The sequence below is a fragment of the Diabrotica virgifera genome, chromosome 6 (assembly GCF_917563875.1).
Source record: "Diabrotica virgifera virgifera chromosome 6, PGI_DIABVI_V3a".
NCBI lineage: Eukaryota > Metazoa > Arthropoda > Insecta > Coleoptera > Chrysomelidae > Diabrotica > Diabrotica virgifera.
In genome coordinates this window covers 245,930,299-245,953,038 of record NC_065448.1, presented here as the reverse complement: position 1 = coordinate 245,953,038, position 22,740 = coordinate 245,930,299, and the positions used below count along the sequence as shown (strand labels likewise).

General features: G+C 31.7%; 1 protein-coding gene across 1 annotated transcript in view; it reads left to right on the top strand.

Annotated features, from left to right (window-relative positions):
- LOC126886335 (cytochrome P450 6a2-like) overlaps positions 1 to 22,740 on the top strand; it is a 54,439-nt gene that overhangs the window by 22,845 nt on the left and 8,854 nt on the right. The window contains exons 8-11 of the mRNA XM_050653206.1: positions 9,535 to 9,758; positions 13,405 to 13,642; positions 16,541 to 16,830; positions 21,410 to 21,611. Coding sequence (XP_050509163.1) covers positions 9,535 to 9,758; positions 13,405 to 13,642; positions 16,541 to 16,830; positions 21,410 to 21,611 — 954 coding nt within the window. The remainder of the gene's footprint in view (positions 1 to 9,534; positions 9,759 to 13,404; positions 13,643 to 16,540; positions 16,831 to 21,409; positions 21,612 to 22,740) is intronic.

Below are 22,740 nucleotides of genomic sequence, written 5' to 3'. Positions count from 1 at the left end.
CCAGCAAATACATTGAAAAATCGAAAGAAGGGTAAATACAGAGTGATTTGAACCTCGATATTTGGCAGTATTTATTGGGTTTTAAGGAAATACCGAAACAGGTCGATTTTTGATCTAAGGTGGACACATTTTTACGGTACATACATTTGTCAACCCCCTCCCTTCCACTACCCCGCCCCTTATTTTTAAATAGAGAATAGGTGTCGTGTGCTAGTTCATTTAAAAGGTTATTTAATTCTCTATTCAGTAATATAAACATTAACATAATTATTTATAGAGGGTGTCCAAGAAAAAAATATTTTATTTAATTTATTGAAATAGAAAGAAGAATGTATGTAATTTATTTATTTCAAAATACATTCTACTGCTGTCACAAAACAGAAAAAAATGTTTTTTGATAAATAAACATCTGCATCAGCTGCCACCCATCTGCCTCTTGGTAGTTGAATACTGAATTTAAGCGAAAAACAATATTTATTTGTCAAATAAACATTATCTCTGTTTTCTGTCTTTGAGTTAAATAACTTGCATACATTCTTCTTTTGTGTCAATTAATTTAATTCAAAATAATTTTTCTTGGACAACCTGTATAAATAATTATGTCAATGTTATTATTACTGAATAGAGAATTGAATAAACTTTCAAATGAGGTACACGACCCCTATTGCCTATTTAAAAATAAGGAGTGGTAGAAATGGAAGAGAGGGGGTTGACAAGTGACAGATGTATGTACCGTAAAAATGTGTCCCAAATGTATCTCCAAAATCCAATAAATACTGCCAAATATCGAGGTGGACTGTTTTCTTTGGCCCACTCTCTATTTACAAGATTATGTAAAGGGAAGGGCATAATCAAGAGCATATTAAAATAAAAAATTAAACAATCGGATACATTAAATGAAGGAGGAAAAGCGGGTGTTATGTCACAAATTTCCTCGTTGAGCGTAATAGACTAAGAGCCGCTATAGGTGAAATTTCTTAATCATTTTAGGCACGATGGGACCCTATAACTTAAATAGTAGAACCTAAAAGAAAACGTTTGAAAACTGTGCCGTTACTTTTCAGTGGCACATGTGTCGACAGTGGCGCATCAAACTTTCCACTTATGGACGGGATAAATAAATTAAAAGTTAACAGAACTTACTAACAGAATTAATTTTTTTAATTTTTTTAAGTTCTATGTGATTAACACATAGGATTCATCTTGATCCACTTGATCATCTTGATCCCACCACCCCCTTCCCCCTGCCCCCACCATCAAAAACTTCATTTTTCGTTTTTATTTTTTTTTTGGTGGGATACAATAAATTTTAAAATTTCAAAAAATTCACACGTATAGCTGAGGCTTTTATAAAATATGCCTATTTTTTATAGACCCATAGGTAGAGTGTACATAACCTCAAAAAATTAAAAGGGATTTTTTTTTCAAAAAAGCATATAACTTTTTTTGAGGAATAGCTGCAGGTCTAATTTTTTCTTAATCTTGTGTGCTTTATCAAACACTATATTTTTAATTTTTTTCAGATTTTTCCGTAAGTCTCCCCACCTTCAAAAATCCGAAAAACTGTTTTTTGGGGGGTTTTGGGGGATTTTCCCTATTTTATAGACTTCATAATATATCAAATCAATTTTGTTTTTATAGGCTATAAGTAACTTGAAGTAACTGAGTTCTTTAGAATATTTAAAAATCAGAAAAACACGTTCAAACCCCCCAAAACCCCCTTAAAAAACAGTTTTTTGGATTTTTGAAGGTGACTAACGTTACAGAAAAATCTGAAAAAAATTAGAAATATAGTGTTTGATAAAATACACAAGACTAAGAAAAAATTAGATCTGCAGCTATCCCCAAAAAAAAGTTATATAGTTTTTTTCAAAAAAAAATTTTTAAATTTTTTTGAGGTTATGTACATTCAACCTACAGGTCTATAAAAAATAGAAGTGTTTTATAAAAGCCTTAGCTATGCGTGTAAATTTTTTGAAATTTTAAAATTGATTGCATCCCACCAAAAAAAAAAAATAAAATCGAAAAATAAAGTTTTTGATGGTGGGGGCAGGAAGAAGGGGGTGGTGGGTTAAAATTACGATGAATCTTATATCTTAATCACATAAAACTTAAAAAAATGAAAAAAATTAAAATCTGGTAATGAGGGAGGGTATTTTTTAATTTATGTATCCCGTCCATAAGTGGAAAGTTTGATGCGCCACTGTAGACGCATATGCCACTGAAAAATGACGGCACAGTGCTCAAACGTTTTCTTTTAGGTTCTACTATTTAAGTTATAGGGTCCCGTCGTGCCTAAAATGATTAAGAATTTTCACCTATTGCGGCTCTTAGTCTATAAATCCCTTGCGAAGACTTGTCGAATTTTACAGTATTGTAGACACTTGCAGCTTACAGGATTTGAGTATGTAGGTGACTCGTTCTGTTTCCTTTTCTTGTGGGGGTGAAATTATACACTGCACTGATTTTTTATTACTGTACTGATTTATTATTATATTGAACATAAAACATTTATAACTTGATTAAACTACTTTGCTCTTTTAATATGTAAGCGAGAGAGAATGAGAACTAAACTTTTTGGGTATAAACGGTGAAAAATGCTAAGAGCGAGAGAGCGTTGTAGCGTTACTTTTCTATAACTTTTGGAGAGGGTGGAAGTGGAAGTGAATTTTCGGAAATAAGTGGAATTCTTCTGTATAGAAGAATCATACCAATCAATATTATACAAACCATCGAAAACTCTACTTTCATAATCGAATACGGGCAAAGATAAATGGAAAACAAACGCAGTTTATACCAGAACAAAGCGGAGTCAGACAAGGTGACTCGTTAAGCCCGCTGCTCTTTATTGTAGTCATGGACGAAATAATAGAAGCAGTACGTAAAGGTCAGGGTTCCAGAATGGGGAACAAAGAAATCCAAATATTATGTTATGCAGACGACGCCGCATTAATTGCCGAGACAGAAGACGATCTATAAAGATTAACACACATCTTCAATACAACAGCCAAGAAATACAATATGATAATATGAGCAGAAAAACCAAATGCATGACAACATCTAAATACCCACTACGATGTAAAATCGAAATTGATGGGAAAATAATAAAGCAGGAAGCAAGGTTTAGATCTCTGGGAATAAATATTACCAGTTACGGAGATGTTGAAGAGGAAGTACGACAACAAAGCTTAAAAGCAAGTAACGCGGCGGGATCTCTTAATGACACAATCTGGAAGAACAAACACCTTACACAAGACACAAAAGCAAGAATCTATAAAGCAGCAATTAGACCTATATTGACATACACGGCGGAGACAAGACCTGACACATCCAAAACGAGACGACTACTAGAAACAACAGAGATGAAAATACTACGACCAATATCAGGGAAAAGTGTATTGGATAGGGAGACGAGCAAAAACATAAGAAGATCATGCAATGTAGAAGACATAAATGGATGGGTGACAAAACGAAAAACAGGAGTGGAACGAACACATTAGTAGAATGGCAGAGGATAGGATAGTACGAATAGCACGAGATAAGTCACCAAATGGACGAAGAAGTATTAGCAGACCAAGTAAAAAATTGGTGCGATAACTTAAAAAATTTAGGAGGCTAATATTGAAGAAGAAACAAGCTTGAAAGTCTACTTACAAGAAAGAAGACGAAGAAGAAGTGGAATTGGGATTTTTTGAGGAACCGGAAGTTATTTTTGGAAGTGTGGCCTTTGACAACATATAATATTTAGACATTTATAAATCTATAGTTGGTTTTCCAACCAATCGCAAATATTAAATGGAGGAGATCAATGTAGTCAAATTAAGCAAGAAATAGTTCACAACGCTGTAGAAGACGTGTCATTAAAAAATCTTAACTAGGGCACTATCAGGTGCTCTTGTATCATTTTTAATAGTTCAGCTATGATGTTGTCTGCTTTCTTGGTTCTGGCTGATTTTTTTTGCACAAAGAACTTCAGGTTTTAAACTTTCAGGCCCTTTTGATTTACACTGCTCCGTATATTTGGCCTTTTACCTTGGAACTATTCATTTATATACTTACTTCATTTTTCAAGTATTTATTATTCAGCAAAAATAATTTCCTTCATTTTCTACTAGGGTACTATGTTTTTCTTAATATACCTACAGGCTAGCCACTTTACAATCTTTCTTGTGTAAACTGAACAATTCATCTTTTTCTTTTAATTTTTCTATTTCTCAACATCTATCCGCCAGCTTCTGAAACTGTTTTCTTGTGGCATGTTTAATTTAATCGTGAAAGAGTGAAAGAGAGACGTGAGGGGGAGAAGGGTTATGAAAGCAGCCCTCATCCTGCTTAACGGGTGAGGTGTATAGCGGAACCATCAGCAGAGTACACCACTCTTTGGTTACTAATACTAACAGAAGAAGTCAATGACAAGAACATTATATCAACAATAGTCGAATAAATAACGGGCCATCGAAAGTCTCATACCCAATGTATATGCAACATACAACACAAGCCTGAAACAAAGATAATCTTTAATTTAATTAAATAAATTGATTTAAAGAAATTTAATTTTAAATTTAATTATACAGGGTGTCCAGAAACTCTACTGACAAACGAAGACAGGATATTCCTCAGATAATTTTAAGATAATTTAACCCAATTCACCTAGTCCGAAAATGCTTCCTAAGGAGCTAGATCTCTTTGAAGATCGCGTCTTGTAATTAGATTTTCTTAAATAACTCCAGAACGCTTCTATTGAGAAAAACGAAAATTGGTACACATATTTATCCTTCAGAGATAAATCGATTTCATGCATTGCGAATTTCTAGTACAGGTCATAGGCGTCCGTTTTGGGTAGGGCAACAGTTATTTTATCGCATAACTTTTTTATCTTTAATTTTTAAGCATATCTGACCCCGGATTAATAAATTGTGAGGTATTGTACAACTAAAAGATACACTTGTTTTAAGTCGATAGGATACACGGTTTTCTATAAAAATCGATTTGAAAATTTTTATTTTTTTGAATTTCCAAAAAAAAGTTAAAAAAAACTATTTAGAAATTCAAAAACTGGTACGTTTATTTATCTTTCAGTGATGAATCGATTGCATTAATTGCGAATTTCTAGTACCTGTCATGTCATATGCGTCCGATTTGGGTAGGTCAACGGTTATTTTACCGCATAACATTTTTGTCTTTAATTTTTAAGCATATTTGACTCTAGATTAGTCTAAATTAATAGGTTATCAGGTATTCCAGCACTAAAAGTTACTCTTGCTTTAAGTTGGTAAAATACACCGTTTTTTTTTAGTTGTTCATTTTTTTTCTTCAAATTCAAAAAACGAAAAATTTTTAAATCGATTTTTCTAGAAAACTGTGTGTCCTACTGACTTAAAGCAAGAGTACCTTTTAGTACTAGAATACCTCACAATTTAATAATCCAGTGACAAAAATGCTTAAAAGTTAAAGACAAAAAAGGGATGTGATAAAATAACCGTTGCCCTACCCAAAACGGACGCCTATGATCGACACCAGAAATTCGAAATCGATTTATCTCTGGAAGATAAATATACGCACCTATTTTCGTTTTTCTAAATTGAAGCGTTCTGGAGGTATTTAAGAAAAACTAATTACAAGACGCCATTTTCAAAGAGCTCTAGCTCTCGTAGTAGCCATTTTTGTACTAGGTGAATTGAGCTAAATTGTCTTAAAATTATCTGAAGAATCTTCTGTATTCGTTTGTCGGTAGAGTTTCTGGACACCCTGTATAATATAATAACACACAAAAACAGTCAGAATTTGATAGCCCTAGTGGCAGTAAGATCATTTTTTCAAACAATGATTTTCATCCACACATTACTAGATCGAGCCCAAAATTGCCTTCGTCTCGAAAATAAACATAACCTTAAAATATCAGATTATGAAATTTTCCCAGAATTTGCAAACCTAATTTTCTTCTTTAATTTTGAGAACGATTTCCGGAATGCAAGTCGAAACGTCAAACAATAATGTGGCTCAATCCCATATAAACATAACACTAAAACTATCCGCCATTACCTTTTTTTAAATACTCGTACTTTTTTTTTGTTCCTTTTTGTTTTCTTTTGTCTTTGGCTGCTCCTTATACCGCCTTTATTTTTTCGTAAGATCTAGTGTTGTTTCATTATTCATTGTTGTTTCTTGAAAAAAAGAAGTAAAGTTCGTGTAACCTTCTGGCTAAGGTCTAATGTTAGGGTTTTCAGGTCGCGCAAGCGCCCCTAACATGACTAACGACTACTTACGTAGCCGGGACCGACGGCTTTACGTGCCCTCCAAAGCACGGTGGTGGCTCAGTTTTTTGAAACGATTACTGTACTGTGTTCTACTAATAACTCTATTTTTGTTGACATAATTGACGACATAATGACAGTAAAATTCTTTGCTGATGTTTTTTCTCTATTCACTTTAACCTGACTCTTGCATCGGCGCCGGCGACTAAAAGGCTGTGTTCAGATACAATATCTGTCCCAGGAATGTCGTAAGTATACTGATGAAGTTCCTAATTCTTTTGTTCGTAAGAATTTAATATGTTTAATAATTACTTTTTCTGCATATTGAATTATCTCCAGGGGCTCTCCAGCTATAGAGCCTGCGAGCTTTAAAATGGTACGTTTTTCAGTTATACGAGTGTTTTAAATAAATACAAGCTAACAAAGAAAGAGCTCCAAACAATGTTCATGTACCTATAATGTTCGAATAAATTGCAAGTAAATATATTTTATTGTCTATTTTAGAATCAAGGTCATTTTAGGGTAATAAGAGAAGAGAGATCTGCTGCAAAAATGAAGGACAAAAAAATAAACATACAATTTGATGGCTTAATGGATAATTATTAGGGGCACGATTGTAGCTGACATAATGTTGAAGCAAAATATTTTTATTGGAAGTAACCAATTTGTGGATTCAAGTAATAGTTATACCTACTTAATAGACCTGGATCCCGCGTACCAAAAAAAAGTTGATTAATAGCAAGCTGAAAATTTGTTAATAGCTTAACGGTGTCTAGTCGGACAAACTTTGATGTATGGGAACACTAGAACAGGGGAAGTTTTAATTGTGGAGCAGGTTAAAAATTTGAAACGTCAGACTACGAAAATGTTCCATGTATTTTGTCGGACAGAACTTCCAATTGATTTGTAACCATTTCATTGCAAAAATCAGACTGGTGTTTATTACCAGCTGGGCATTTTTATGAGTGGAACACGAAGAACATGTCAAATAACAGGAATCAGTTTGGTCAGTAATAGCAGTCTGATTTTTGCATGAGAGTTTAATGAAAGGGTGACAAATCAGTTGGATGTTCTGTCCGACAAAATACATGGGACGTTTTCGTAATATGACGTTTCAAATTTTTAAACTCTTCCACAATTAAAACTTCCCCATTCCAGTGTTCTCGTACATCAAAGTTTATCCGACTAGACACCGTTAAGCTATTAACAAATTTTCAGCGCTTGCTATTAATGAACTAATGAAATACCAACCAAAAGACATAAAAAAGATAAACCCAAACTACATAAAAGACATAAATAATAACTTATATGCATTACCTTCCCTTAATTTTCCGTGTTTTGGTTTGTTTATTTCTAGTCATCTTTATTGTGATTTTAGTATAGTACAGCTGCGATGAAACTAATATTTTATAAAGTAGATATAGACGGTTGCGTTCCGTTTCAACTCGAGTTCCTACCATCCTCTTACACGTTTTTCTGGGTCTACTAGTCTTCAGAGAGACTTGTAAGAAGACTGAAATAAATCTAAACACAGTGACTGGTTTGCAATTACTTATAGTATAGTCAAATAATATAATAATATAATAATAAAATAGCCAGGCTAAAATGGAGTTTCGCAGGTTATAACGCTAGACAAACGGACAATAGGTGGAATAGCACGATACAACAATGGAGACCATGGACAGGAAAGAGAGCAAGAGGACGACCCCAGATGAGATGGGGAGACGACATTAAAAAGATAGGAGGAACGCACTGGAAACAAAAAGCACTAAACAAAAGCGAATGGAGCAAAATAATATGCCAAAGTACCGATGGTAACCGATTAAGGTAAACTGCAAATACTGTGAGAATGATTACGCCATTCAGAGTGATCAAGGAATACTTGACGACAGGTAAACCCAGAAACACGTGTAAGAGGATCGTAGGAGGCTCGAATTGAATCAAAACTCAACGGTCTATATTTATTTTGTTTCACATTCTTACTCGACGAAAAGAGTACAAAGCATAGTGATTTACATGGTTGATGTATTAGTGGAATATAAATATTCATATCGTTGCTCTGAATGGAATAATTAGGCTTGGTTTTGCAATTTACCTTTTCGCTATCAACACTCACTTCATCTTTCCTCGTTAGAGCTCGTTAAAGGCAGGCGTTAGTATAATATTTTACTATAGTTGACAGCCAGCCGGTGCGCTTTGATTCAGTCCAGTCTTCTAACAAGCCTCTCTGATGACGGGTAGAAATATAAACACGTTTAAAAGGATGATAATAGCCTCAAATTAAATCGAAACGCAACCTTCCATGTTCCAAACACAAAATTCCATTCTCGTTGGAACTTTACCGCGCTGAGCAGATGGAACGTGAATTATAAATTGTAAAATTCCCTTATCTTCCTTAGTCTCAGCATCCGTTATGGCTTGCAAATTTTAGAAGCATCGGAGGTGTAACCGGAGAAGGTTTCCATTCAATCTGGTAAGGTGTAGAGCAATATTTTTAATGTTGTTTTGTACGCTATTCGATTGAAAATTTAGTATTTTGCTAGTAGTTGCCGCTAGGGCATCCATGCCATTTCGTTCGTTGCAATTCGTAAGTGCACGCCGGGGTTTGTCCTGGTTGGATAAGAGAGAGAGCAGCATATGTGCCTCCTGATGAGAGACTAATAAGTTTCGAAACCGGTAGAGATGCTTGCAGCACTCTCTGATTGAACTAGAATATGATGCAGCTGTAGTTTCGTGTTGCAACGAAATTGAAAATGGTTATTCATTTTTGATTTACATGTTTACTCTGATTGGAGAACGAAGGGAACCATTCTCGTTGGAACTTTGCCGCGCTGAGCACATGGGACGTGAATTATAAATTGTAAAATTCCCTCATCTTAATTAGTCTCAGTATCCGTTATAGCTTGCAAAATTTAGAAGCCTCGGAGGTGTAACCAGAGAAGGTTCCCATTGTTTTCAATCTGGTAGGGTGTAGAGCAACATTTTTAATGTTATTTTGTATGCTATTAGATTGAAAATTTGGTATTTTAAAAAAATTTAAATTTAATATTGCACCTTTGTTATTATTGATATTATTGGAGTGGACCTGTATGATAAACTATTTTTGATTAGAGTAGCCATATAAATTGTCTTGCAACACTTGCTGCAACTAGTAAACTATTAAAAGAAAACTGCAATACATAAATATACACAATTGGTATCTATTTACTGTGACTCGTTTATTTTCATTCATATACAATTTACCAATTAACTACCTCTGGTATATACATATATAAACGAGGGGGCATATCACAGACACAATGACAATAAAGTGTTAGAGACAAGTATGTTTTTGGTATTACTAGTGCTTGTAATAACTTTGTTGGCTGTTTTAATACAGCGGAGATATAGCTATTGGTCTAAACATGGTATACCGGGACCAAGGCCTTTACCACTTGTGGGTAATTTTGGGAAAAGCTTCATTGGAAAGAAGTCGGCAGGGGAAATTGTAACTGAAACTTACAGGTATTCTTTCTTTTTAAACATAAACCTAAGACAAGCTGTAAAATAAAAACTATCTAGGTAAATACTTTTTAAATAAATACACTTTTCCAAGAAATTAACGCACCACCTTAAAAATGGGTCCTTTTTGATGTCTAGAATTTCCTAAATCACATGTCGGATATAAGTGATTTTTTCAATGCAATAGCCTTATTTTTGAACACTATTGCAATATTTTAATATTCTTTAACAATATATTGATGCTAAACAGGTAAATTGTCATAGTATACAGGGTGTACCAATATATTTGTGTTTTTTCTCAAAGTACGCATCACCCTGTGAAATATTCTAGTATTTATAAAATATTGAAATTAAAACCCAACTATAGCCTCAAGTTTTCTTAATATTTTGTTTTTTTTTATTCATTCGCTTATGTTGGATAATAAAAAAAGAATGTGTGTGTGTACTTTGTACGCACGTAAAAAGTTATACTTCTATTATATAATTTCAAGGAAATAAATATACTTAACAGGTTATTTGTATTTAATTTAAATATTAAACTAACTTTCTTACCTACCACTTTAAAAAAATATATGAATCGTCCGGGAAATGGACCCGGGACCTCTCGATCTCTGGTCACACGCTCGACCACTGAGCTAATTCCCTTTGCTTTGACAAGTTACAAGATTTGTCATACATACTGACAAATTTAATAGACCAAAAGTGAAGTATACAAAAATACTTTTAATATACTTACTATTATTATAAAATATCTTATTCCCGAGGAAGACAAATCCAAAGACACAAAAATTATAATAAATAATACATTTACTAAAAACACTAATATATCCTTTTAATGACTTATTTGCGCTGACAGCGCTGATACATACATATCTTGAAAGATTAGCAACGAACTACATACTGCCTGTGTGCGCATGCGCCCAGCAATATAAAATTTCACTCTCGATCGTAAAGAAGTGATAACTTCAAAAAGTTAGGTACTTTAACAACTAGTCATGTTTTTCATGATTATATCCTCATTCTCTGCTTAGTTTATTAAATAAACTTAAAGTAGGCTATGATAAATGTCAAATTGTTAACAATCAAAAAGTTGCTGGTTTCTTGTGAAAATTAGTAGATTTAACATTTAAACTTTCACTCCAGCTCGTAATTTTTTTTGTTTGATGGAAATGGAACGCGCTATAAGGAATTTGACCCGCGATGAGTGTGTTCAAGCATTGGCTTTACATAGCGCAGTACTTAAGGAACATGCTATCGGCTCCTTATATTGGAGCCGTTAATTACCTTAAAGCAGGTAAATCTTCGAACTTTGAATTTGGCCACCGCATAGTCCAGATCTTAACCCGATCGAAAATTTTGTGGAACACAATTAACAGACGACTACGACAGCGTTTGCCACCTCCTAGATTCTTACAAGAGGTAGAAACAATAGTTTTTGATACTCTCGAAATTTGGAATGATATTGATCACGACCAAGTAGCATAATTTGTAATATAAAAGTAGGTACATATTACAGGGTGTATCAAAAATACAGGTCATAAATTAAATCACATATTCTGGGACCAAAAATAGTTCGAATGAACCTAACTTACCTTATTAAAAATATGCACATAAAAAGAGTTACAGCCCTTTAAATTTACATAATGAAAATCAATTTTTTCGAACATGTCGAAAATTATTAGATATTTTTTATTGAAAATGGTCATGGAGCATTCTTATGGCAGGAACATCTTAAAAAAATTACAGTAAAATTTGTGCACCCCATTAAAATTATATGGGGATTTTGTTCCTTTAAAGCCCCCAAACTTTTGTGTACGTTCCAATTAAATTATTATTGTCGTACCAATATTTAAATTCAGTATATTAAAACGTTTTGACTCTTAGTATTTTTTCGATAAGGCAGTTTTATCGAGTTACGGCTTCTTTTTTAATATGTTTACATAAAAATTTTATGGGGGTTTTGTTCCTTTAAACCTCCCAAATGTTTGTGTACGTTCCAACTAAACTATTACTGCGATACCATTAGTTAAACACAGTGTTTTTAAAACTTTTTTGTCTCTTTGTATTTTTTCGATGAGGCACCTTTTATCGAGATGTCGCTTCTTTTTTAATATGGTTCAAAATTACCTAAAAATGTAAATCATAAATAAATTTTCATATTATTACAAAGTCTCCATGATCGTACTTAATAGTCCATGTGGTGAGACCGCTCCCGTCTGAAAAACATTTCTAATTCGGTTTCTCTGCGGATTCATATTCAAAAATGTCCCCTTTAAACAAATCTGAAAGGTGCTGGACGAAATTTTTGGGCAGAAATTATTTAAACAATTTTTTTAAACAAATACATAAGATCACCTTTTATGGCCCCAAAAAATATATTTTTAGGTTTTTTGGGTCTTATTTTATTTGAGAAAATATTTTTTCTAGATTCTTTGGGACATTCTAAATAAAATAGGTTTCTTGACATTTTTCTCAAAAGTTACTAGTTTTGAAGTTATAATAGGAGATTTTTGAAAATAGTGCGCGGCGCACCGGCAAAAAAACCGGATGGACACGCATAATTAACAATTAAAAAACTACGGTCTAAATTGAAGATAGACCCGATCACTCTTCGGGATCTTGAAAAAAAATGTTTAAACTTTAATCTAAGTTATTGGCACTCTTAAAAATACTAATTTAAAGATGAGTTTTTAAGCCTCGAAAATGCGTATTTTCGCATTTTTTAGATTTTAATCGCCTATAACTCGAAAACTGTAAATTTTTGAGAAAGATACCTTTCTTGTTTAGAATGACCCAAAAAATCTACAAATATATTTTTTGGAGCAATCAAAGGGGATCTTATAATATATTTGTTTAAAAAAATTGTTTTTCTGCCCAAAAATTTCGTCCGGCACCCTTCAGATTTGTTTAAAGGGGACACTTTTGAATATAAATCCGCAGAGAAACCGAATTAGAAAGGATTTTCAGACGGGAGCGGTCTCACCACGTGGACTATAACCATAGCCAAATATGTGGTGGATTTGACAAAAATATTCAAAATATCTCGATAAAAACTCGACTTTTCGAAAAAATACTAAGAGGTAAAACAGTTTTTAAAACATTGTGTTTAGCTAATGGTACTACAATAATAATTAAATTGAAAAGTACACAAAAGCTTTGGGGGGGGGGTTTAAGGAACAAAACCCCCATAAAATTTTTATGGGGTGTCATAATTTCACTATAATTTTTTCTTAAGATACTACTGCCATAACAATGCCACATTTTACTGGCATAACAATGACACCTAACAATGTCCATTTTCAATAAAATATCTTAATAGTAAAGTTTTTGATATATTGGAAAAAATCGATTTTCATTCTATAAATTCAAAGGGCTCTAACTTTTTTTATGTGCACATTTGTACTAACGTAAGTTAGTTTTAATGGAACTATTTTTGGTCCCAGAATATGTGATTAAATTTATGAAATGTATCTTTGTTACACCCTGTATAGCTCCTTTATTATCGAACATAAGCGAATGAATCAAAAAATCAAAATCAATATTTTATAAATGCTAGAATATTCCACAGAGGGTTCCTAACTTTGAGAAAAAAAAAACAGTATGATTGTTACACCTGATTGTGATTAATCTTTAATATTATTAATTTCAGAAAGTATGCAGACTATCCTTTTGTTGGTTTATACCGAACAATAACACCAATATTATTAATCAGAGATCCAGACTTTATTAAACATATTTTGGTAAGGGATTTTAAACACTTTCAAGATAACGACATTGAAGTAGATTTAGAAGTAGACAAAATTCTGGGAAGAAATCCCTTCCTGATGAAAGGCGCCAGCTGGAAGCAAAAACGATCTCAATTGACAGCATGCTTTACTTCAGGAAAGGTAAGATTTAATTATTCTTATTTTATTAGTATTTTATTCAACGAGCATAGAACGATGGCTATTATAATTGATGATAAAGTTTGCGACACAAGACGAAGTCGAGTGTCGTGAGTAATTGCCATTACACGCGAGTAGAATACTATACTTTTTCTACGTCCTTCTATTTTTATAAGTATATATTGTTATGATCTGCTTCTTATTAATTTTATATTAATTATTATTTATTTGATTAATTATTTAATTGTCGCAAATCATACATAAAAAATGAATAAAAAATCTCAGGGTGCCTTTTTATAATATCAAGAAAATGTCTAAATTATCTTACGTTATACTTATCTTCTCTCGTGGGTTCAGTATCTCTTAGTTGATCCTAATCGGGATAAAATAGGGAAAAGAAATAAAGCAAAATATAAAATAAACATACAGAATTGTCTTTTATTTTATCAAAATCGATACTCTAAAAATCTATCAAATCTAAAACCTGTGGACACAGATGTCCGAATGAAATTTCTACCATTTAAATTTATTCTAGTTAAAAAAAAAACAATTTATCGGTTTGTTCCCGATGACTTTGGTACAACAAATATAAACAAAACCAAATTATGTATTCGCAAGATTAGCTATACTTCCTATTTACTTTTTGAAATATTGGAATTTTAATTCCTACGTTTTTTACTCAAAATTTTAGTTTCCGAACATAAAAATATTTTTCACATAAGTTGACTGACCTTTTTCTTCACTCACTCTGATGTCTTCTCGTGACCCAAAACAGCTCTCCCTCGTTGACTATGTTAAAGGCTACTCATCAAAGCCCTCTCTGTTCTCCAGCTTCAAAACTATCAGCATACCAGCACCAATTCTCCAACAAGCCAGGCCTCTTTTGACCAGTACTCGATTCAAACAAAACTCCAAAAATTCTCTGCTCTCCTTCTCAAAATAATACAGAATCAAAGAGGTATTTCGTCTCAATTTGATCTGTCTCTCGTTCCACTTTGCAGCACTATTCTACACTATCAAACAACCACTGGTACTTGCTAACTATCTATCCACGAAAACGTCGAACTGCTCCTCAGCGATGCCAATAACATAATGACTTCTTTTTCAAACTCACTCAATCATTCAAACCACTTTTCCCCTTCCAAATTGCCAAGAATCAGAAACATTTCTCTTTTCCATTCGATAAACAAACAGTCATTCTTTCAAAATTATTCCGACCATCTTAATTACTTTCGGGGAAACTCTACAACATTTACTCGGGGTGAAACAAAGATATTAAAATTCCAAACTTTCTTTTAAACCATTTTTCTAGAAAATGATAGTTACCTCTACCTGTGGATTCTATAGTTCCCGTAATAAACAATCTTTTTCCATTTTAAACCTAAATACATCGTCCTTTTCACTTTAATTATTCACAAAAGTCTTTAATGGTTCATCGGAAAGCTCATTAAAAGAGAAATCCACTTACATCCAAACTAAATTCTAATAAATATTTACAGCTCAATAGGCAGGGTGTGTCAAATTTATGTGCCCGCGTTATTTAAAAAAAAATTTAATTTAATTTTTATTTTGCCTTTGATTGATAAAATTGAAAACACAATAATATATACAGGGTAGAACAAAAATGCAGGTCATAAATTAAATCACATATTTTGGGACCAAAAATAATTCGAATGAGCCTAACTTACCTTAGTACAAATATGCACATTAAAAAGTGACATCCCTTTGAAATTACAAAATGAAAATCGATTTTTTAGAATATATCGAAAACTATTAGAGATTTTTTATTGAAAATGGACATGTGGCATTCTTATGGCAGGAACATCTTAAAGAAAAATTATAGTGAAATTTGTGCACCCCATAAAATTTTTATAGGGGTTTTGTTCCCTTAAACCCCCCAAACTTTTGTGTATGTCTCAATTAAATTATTATTGTGGTACCATTAGTTAAATTCAATATTCTTAAAACTTTTTTGCCTCTTAGTATTTTTTAGATAAGGCAGTTTTTATCGAGGTGATGCTTATTTTTTAATACGTTTACATAAAAATTTTATGAGGGTTTTGTTCTTTTAAACCCCCAAATGTTTTTGTACGTTCCAATTAAAATATTACTGCGGTGCCATTAGTTAAACACAGTGTTTTTAAAACTTTTTTGCCTCTTTGTATTTTTTCGAGAAGGCACCTTTTATCGAGAGGTGGCTTCTTTTTTAATATGGTTCAAAGTATACCCAACAATGTAAATCATACATAAATTTTCATATTATTACCAAGTCTCCATAATCGTACAAATATGTGGTGGATTTGACAAATATTCATAAAATATCTTGATAAAAACTGACTTTTCGAAAAAGTACTAAGAGCCAAAAAAGTTTTAAAAACATTGTGTTTAACTAATGGTACTACAATAATAATTTAATTGGAACGTACACAAAAGTTTGGGGGGGGGGTTTAAAGAAACAAAACCCCCATTAAATTTATGACCTGTATTTTTGTTACACCCTGTATAATAGACTTTTGAATCACTTTTACTTTTCAGTGTCGGGACTAATGTCTATTCACGTGTGCACAAACTTTGACCATTGTTTCCTATCCTGCGTCATTCTGCTTGCTTCTGCTACGTTTTTTCCTTTTTTTTTTGGATAATCTTCGCAATTGTTGTATCCCAGTTTTCTGCTAATCTTCGTCTGTTTTTTTTTCTGTAGTTTTGCTTCCAATACTTTTCTTACTGGTATATTTCTTCTCATTCTTTTCATGTGGCCCCACCAACTCAGTTGTTTATGTGAAAACTTTTTTAAAAAGCTTTTGGAGCGAAATTAGTATAAAAAAGTAGGTATCAGAACTGTTAATTTTTTTTGTATCAAAATACTTAACAATATTCTTACAATATCAATTATTTTTTTAGATAAAAGGCATGTACCAGTTTCTTGAAAAATCGAGTCAACTCATGGTCCAATATGTAGCAAACGAAATAAGAAATTCCAAACCTCTTGAGGCAAGGGAAATATTTGTAAGGTTCACACTTGACAATGTTGCTGCTTGTGCCTTTGGCTTAGAGGGCAAAAACTTTGAGCAACCATTTTCAAATTTTAGAGAACTGGCTGAAAATTTTATGTCACCGCAAAGTCTCAAGTCCAAAATAAAATGGGCACCGTTCTTTTTATGTCCGGAAGTTTTTAAATATTTAAAATGGAAGTAAGTTTTAGATAATAATTTTCAAGCATCTATTTATTTGAAATTATTTATTCGCTAAGAAAGGTACCATTAAATTTACTAGAAAAGTAGACTAGGAAAATTGACAACAGCTTTTGATTGTGTTGGATTACAAGATACACTCTGATCTCTTAAAGGAAAAAATAATACATAGAATAAATAATACAATAATACCAAGAAACGTGGAGACCCTCAGAAGAATGAAGAACAACTGAGGGCTAGTGACTACCATCAAATCTCGAAAGTTACAATACTTTGGATACCTTCTATCCATACACATATATCCATATACATATCCATATACATATCCATATACATATCCTTATACATATGAAGGGCACAGGGGAAAAACCCAGTCAGTCAAAAAAAGTAAATTTCGAGAAAAGAGCCATTTAAGTTTTTTCAATTCTGGAGGCTAAAAAAATAAACAATAAACGTATAGAAAATATTTTAATTAATTTATTGACAATTTTGTTAATATTTTGGCAGTAAAAAACGAGAGTAAAACCTAAAACTATTAAAAAACGCTCTGAAGTCAATTCTCGTCAAAAATAAACAATAAAAGTATACAAAAAATTTTAATTAATTAATTGACAATTTTGTTAATATTATTGAAGTAAAAATAAACAACAAACGTATAGAAAACATTTTAATTAATTTATTGGCAATTTTGTTAATATTTTTGCAGTAAAAAACCAGAGTAAAACCTAATAAACTATTAAAAAAACGGTCTGAAGTCAATTCTCGTCAAAACTAAACAATAAACGTATAGAAAAAATTTGAATTAATTTATTGACAATTTTGTTGATATTTTTGCAGCAAAAAACCAGAGTAAAACCTAACAAACTATTAAAGAAAACGGTCTGAAGTCAATTCTCGTCATCATCAATTAGGGGGTCGTCAGCGTATTCGTAACGGATTACTACAATATTATTTGACTCACGGGGTTCTTCCATACACGCGCCATGACTGACGGGGTTTTTCCCCAGTACCTCATATTTTCTAACGTGGATTTTTAGTAGATTGACGGTGTTTTGTACAAAAGCTAATAAATGTTTAAAAACTATTCGTTTGAAGCCACTCTATAGCGTCATCAGCCCATTTCATGAAAAAATTGACTAACGGGGTTTTTCGCCTGTGCCCTTCATATACATATACATATACAATCCATATACATATATCCTTCTACAAGCCATCCTGCAAGGAATACAATTTGGAAAGCGGGATCCAGGAAAAAGAAGAACCTCCTGGTTGAAGAACCTAAGAACGTAATTCTACACAACACCTGTGCCGCTTTTCCGCCGCTCCTGCATATAAGGTAAAGATTGCCATCATGATCGCCAACATTCGCCACGCATAAGAATACAAAAAACAAAACCAGAAGAAAAGTTAAGACTGAACTAACATTGGTAGTAGAAATTAACTCGGGAATTCGTACAGATGACAGCTTAAGCTTAATGGACAAAATCATAGAATTGATTAAGAGTAGAGGACAAAGATATAAAATCGGAGGAAATAAAGATCCTCTTCTATGAACAATACGCATTCTTAGTCTCTCATAATAGGAAGATTATACAGCACATGGTACATACAAGGTGAGTTTTTAATGAGGGATCAGTAAATAATTCCATAATGGTATAGAATATCGAAAAAAGTTATTAAGAAAAAATGTAGGCAATGATATTCTCCAGGCTTGGAAAATATGTCCATTTCTACAGGGTCATCAATAACTGCGTGGTATATCCAACATATAATTTTTTAAATGGGGCATCCTATATATTTTTTCATATTTATATTTCTCTCATAATTCTTGTTCATATAATATAATGTTTTGCATTACTATACAGAGTATTTAACAAGTTATGACCATTTTTATTTCGAAATCCCTATGGTATATAAAGAAGTAATTCATAAATAATAATTTGTTTTGTATAATGAGATAAACAATATACTGTAGTTTTTAAATTTAGTTTAATTGAAATCATTGACGAATATTTGTATACAGGGTGAACAACAAAACCAAATTACGATTTTCTTAATTTTTTTTAAATGGATCACCCTATATTTTATTTTTTTAAAACATTAAATTTATGATACTCTTTCATTTTTATACAGCATTCCCTATAATTAAACTCATTACTTTTTGAGATATTTTTAGTTTTCTTCAAATATCGGGAATACATTCAATTTTTCTAGTAGAAATAAGTTAGTATTGAGCGATAAATATACAAAATTATTTTTATTCAATAAATAACTAACACAAAATATAAACCATAACAATATGCAGTAAATGTACCAATAAATGTGATATTAAGAAATTATCATATTTCCCTAATATACAAGAATCGTAAAATTCCTACAAAAAAAATATGTCTGGTGTAAAAAAATATAACAAGATTATTTTTATTTATTAAACAGCTCACACAAGACATAAATCAAAACAATATACAACTGATGTAATAATTTTTATATTGTTATATCAACAGTATTCTAAGCCAAGAAGTTTTAAGTAACACATTCCTAATTGCAGATTGTGGCACGCAGTTATTGATAATATAATTCTCATATTATTTTTCATTACTATGCATCAATAAATCCCTACTTGGTTAACACTCATAGTCAAACTAGGTGATTTATAAATGTTTAAGATGCTATTGTTGGTGATTATGTGATTGGCCCACATTTTTTTGACGGTTGAGATTTTTACACGACGACGACGGTGCTCCAGTTCTTCCAAAATTGATTTTTTCATCTGGGGCTATATAAAAAACCTTGTATACCAGAAGCATCCAACAACGCCTGATGATATGAAAAAAAGAATAGGTGGAGCTTTTAATAATATTGACTTACAAAAATGTTAAGAAATATGGCTCGGCCGTTTGAATATCAGTTACAAAATTGCATAGACGTTGATAGTGGACATTTTCAACATTTATTTTAGACTTATATATTTAACATCACATTAATTGGTACATTCATTAAACATTGTTATGGTTTATATATTTTGTTAGTTATTTATTGAATGCAAATATTTTTTATTTTATAACACAATACTTATTTGTTAATTATTTCTACTTACAAAAATTGAATGTATTCCCGGCAAATAAAGAAAACTAAAAATATCTCAGAAACTAATAAGTTTAGGTATAGGAGATGCTATATAAACATGAAAGAGTATCATAAATACAACATTCCCAACAAATAAAATATATGTAAATCTAATCTATGTAAAAAAAAATGAGAAAATCGTTATTTTTTTGTAGTTTGAAAGTGCTTATAAAATTGAATGTTACACTAAACACTTCTTGGCTTAGAATACTGTTGATATAACCATCTAAAACTGTTACGTCAGTTGTAGGTATATTGTTTTGATTTATGTTTTGTGTAAGTTATTTATTGAATAAAAATAATCTCGTTATTATACAAAATAAATATTTGTATGAATTTTAGGATTCTTGTATATTAGGGAAATATGATAATTTCTTAATATCAAATTTATTGGTACATTTACTGCATATTGTTATGGTTTATATTTTTTGTTAGTTATTTATTGAATAAAAATAATTTGTATAATTATCGCTCAATACTAACTTATTTCTACTAGAAAAATTGAATGTATTCCCGATATTTGAAGAAAACTAAAAATATCTCGAAAAGTAATGAGTTTAAGTATAGGAAATGCTATATAAAAATGAAAGCGTATCATAAATAAAATGTTTTTAAAAAACAAAATATAGGATGATCTATTTAAAAAAATGGAGAAAATCGTAATTTGGTTTTGTAGTTCACCCTGTATACAAATATTCGTCAATGATTTCAATTAAACTTTATTTAAAAACTACAGTATATTGTTTATCTCAATATATAAAATAAATGATTATTTATGAATCACTTCTTTATATACAAGGTGTTAATCTCATAGGGATTTCGAAATAAAAATGGTCATAACTTGTTAAATACTCTGTATAGTAATGCAAAACCCTATAATATATGAACAAGAATTATGAGAGAAATATAAATATGAAAAAATATATAGGGTGTCCCGTTTAAAAAAATATATGTTTGATATACCACGTAGTTATTGATCAGTTTCAGTTTCCCTGTAGAAATGAACATATTCCAAGCCTGGAGAATATCTTTACCTACATTTTTTCTTTATAACTTTTTTCGATATTCTATACCATTATGGAATTATCGGCCGATCCCGCACTAAAAACTCACCCAGTATATGCTACAGTGGTGAATAGCTGCAGTATGAAGATATCAATAGCTAAGACCAAGACCTTGGTAGTGGCAAGGACGCACAGAAGATGCAAGATAGTAATTAAAGATGAAATAACTGAAAAAGTCTAGAGATTCGCTCCTCTTGTAGTCGCACTATCTAACCATGGATGGTTTTGATGGAGATCCTGGTGTTTGATGGCTCTTCTTGTTGTGAAGTCCTTGACAGTGGCCGTATCATGAGCTAAATTTCCTATAATTTTGTAAATTGACTTAAACTAAAAAGCTTTTATTATTGCTATTTTAATAAATTTATTTGTTTAATTTTTTATTACTTTAGATTAATACCTGAAGAAGTTGAAGACAGATTAATTGAAATTATTAGGGGATCTTTGAACTACAGAAAAGAAAATAAAGTAGTAAGGAATGACTTTCTGGATGTGATTAGTAATTTACCAACTGATAACGGTTTGTTCACTGAGATAGATATAGTTGCTCACGCTGCCAGTTTCTTTAGCGATGGATACGAAACTAGTTCCAGGGTAGGTTATAAAGAAGTCTCAAACTTGTAATGAAGTTACAAAACTTTTTTTCTCCCTTACTTATAATTTATCGCGGTGTCAGATTTGATCTAGCTATTTTAATTTGCATTCACTTTCCTTCCATTCGTTTCTATTTCCTACCATTATTTTCTCTTGTTTTTTACATGCTGTATCCATTTTTTCTTAGTCTGCATCTTTTTATTTTTATGTTCTTTGCTTCGTGGACTTTTCTAAGTTTTGGGTTGTATTCCCATCAGGTGCCCATACCAGTTCATTTATCTCTTTGCTATTTTATTCATTAGTGGTTTTTGGTTGGCCATTCTCCTAATATAGGGCAGTCAATGAGGATATTTGGCTCCGAATTCTCCTACTACATAGATTTACTTAATATTTTCACCGTAAGTAGGGAATATCTCAAGAAACAAAGTCTACCCTATATACTATGGCGCTTTTATCTTGGGGGCGGTTCCCACCCCTTCAAGGAGGTGGAAAATTCTATGCTCAAAATAACCACGAAAATGTCTAGAAAACCTAATTCTAAGCAAAAACTCTTCTATAATTTTTTTTTTAAACTCAATACTTTTTGAGTTATTCGTTGTTGAAAATTGGCCATTTTCATTGAAAAATGACACTTTTTCGGACGGTTTTTTGCGAATACCTTAAAAACTATGCATCTAACTAAAAAAGAATGTGTGTGTACTTTGTACGCACGTAAGAAGTTATATTTCTATTATATGATTTCTTAAAAATAAATATACTTTAAACAGTACTTTAACAACTTTAAACACCAAACTAATTTTGTGCTTACCGCTTTCAAAAAAATAAAAAAAAACTATAGGATTGCACTAGATTCGAACTCAAGACCTTCGATCTCTGGCCGAATGCTATACCAAATTCGCTACGAAGACTGTGTCTGTATCGGTTCGGACGTAGCTAATGGCAATTCACGGTAACAAACAGACAAGATGAATAAATATAAAATAAAATGTTTTAATAATAATCATCTTAATCCTGAGGAAGACAAATCCAAAGACACAAAAATTATAATAAATATATTTATTAAAAACACTAATAAATATATTCTTTTCACACCTTTTCTTGTACTGATATATTTATACATAACTAGAAA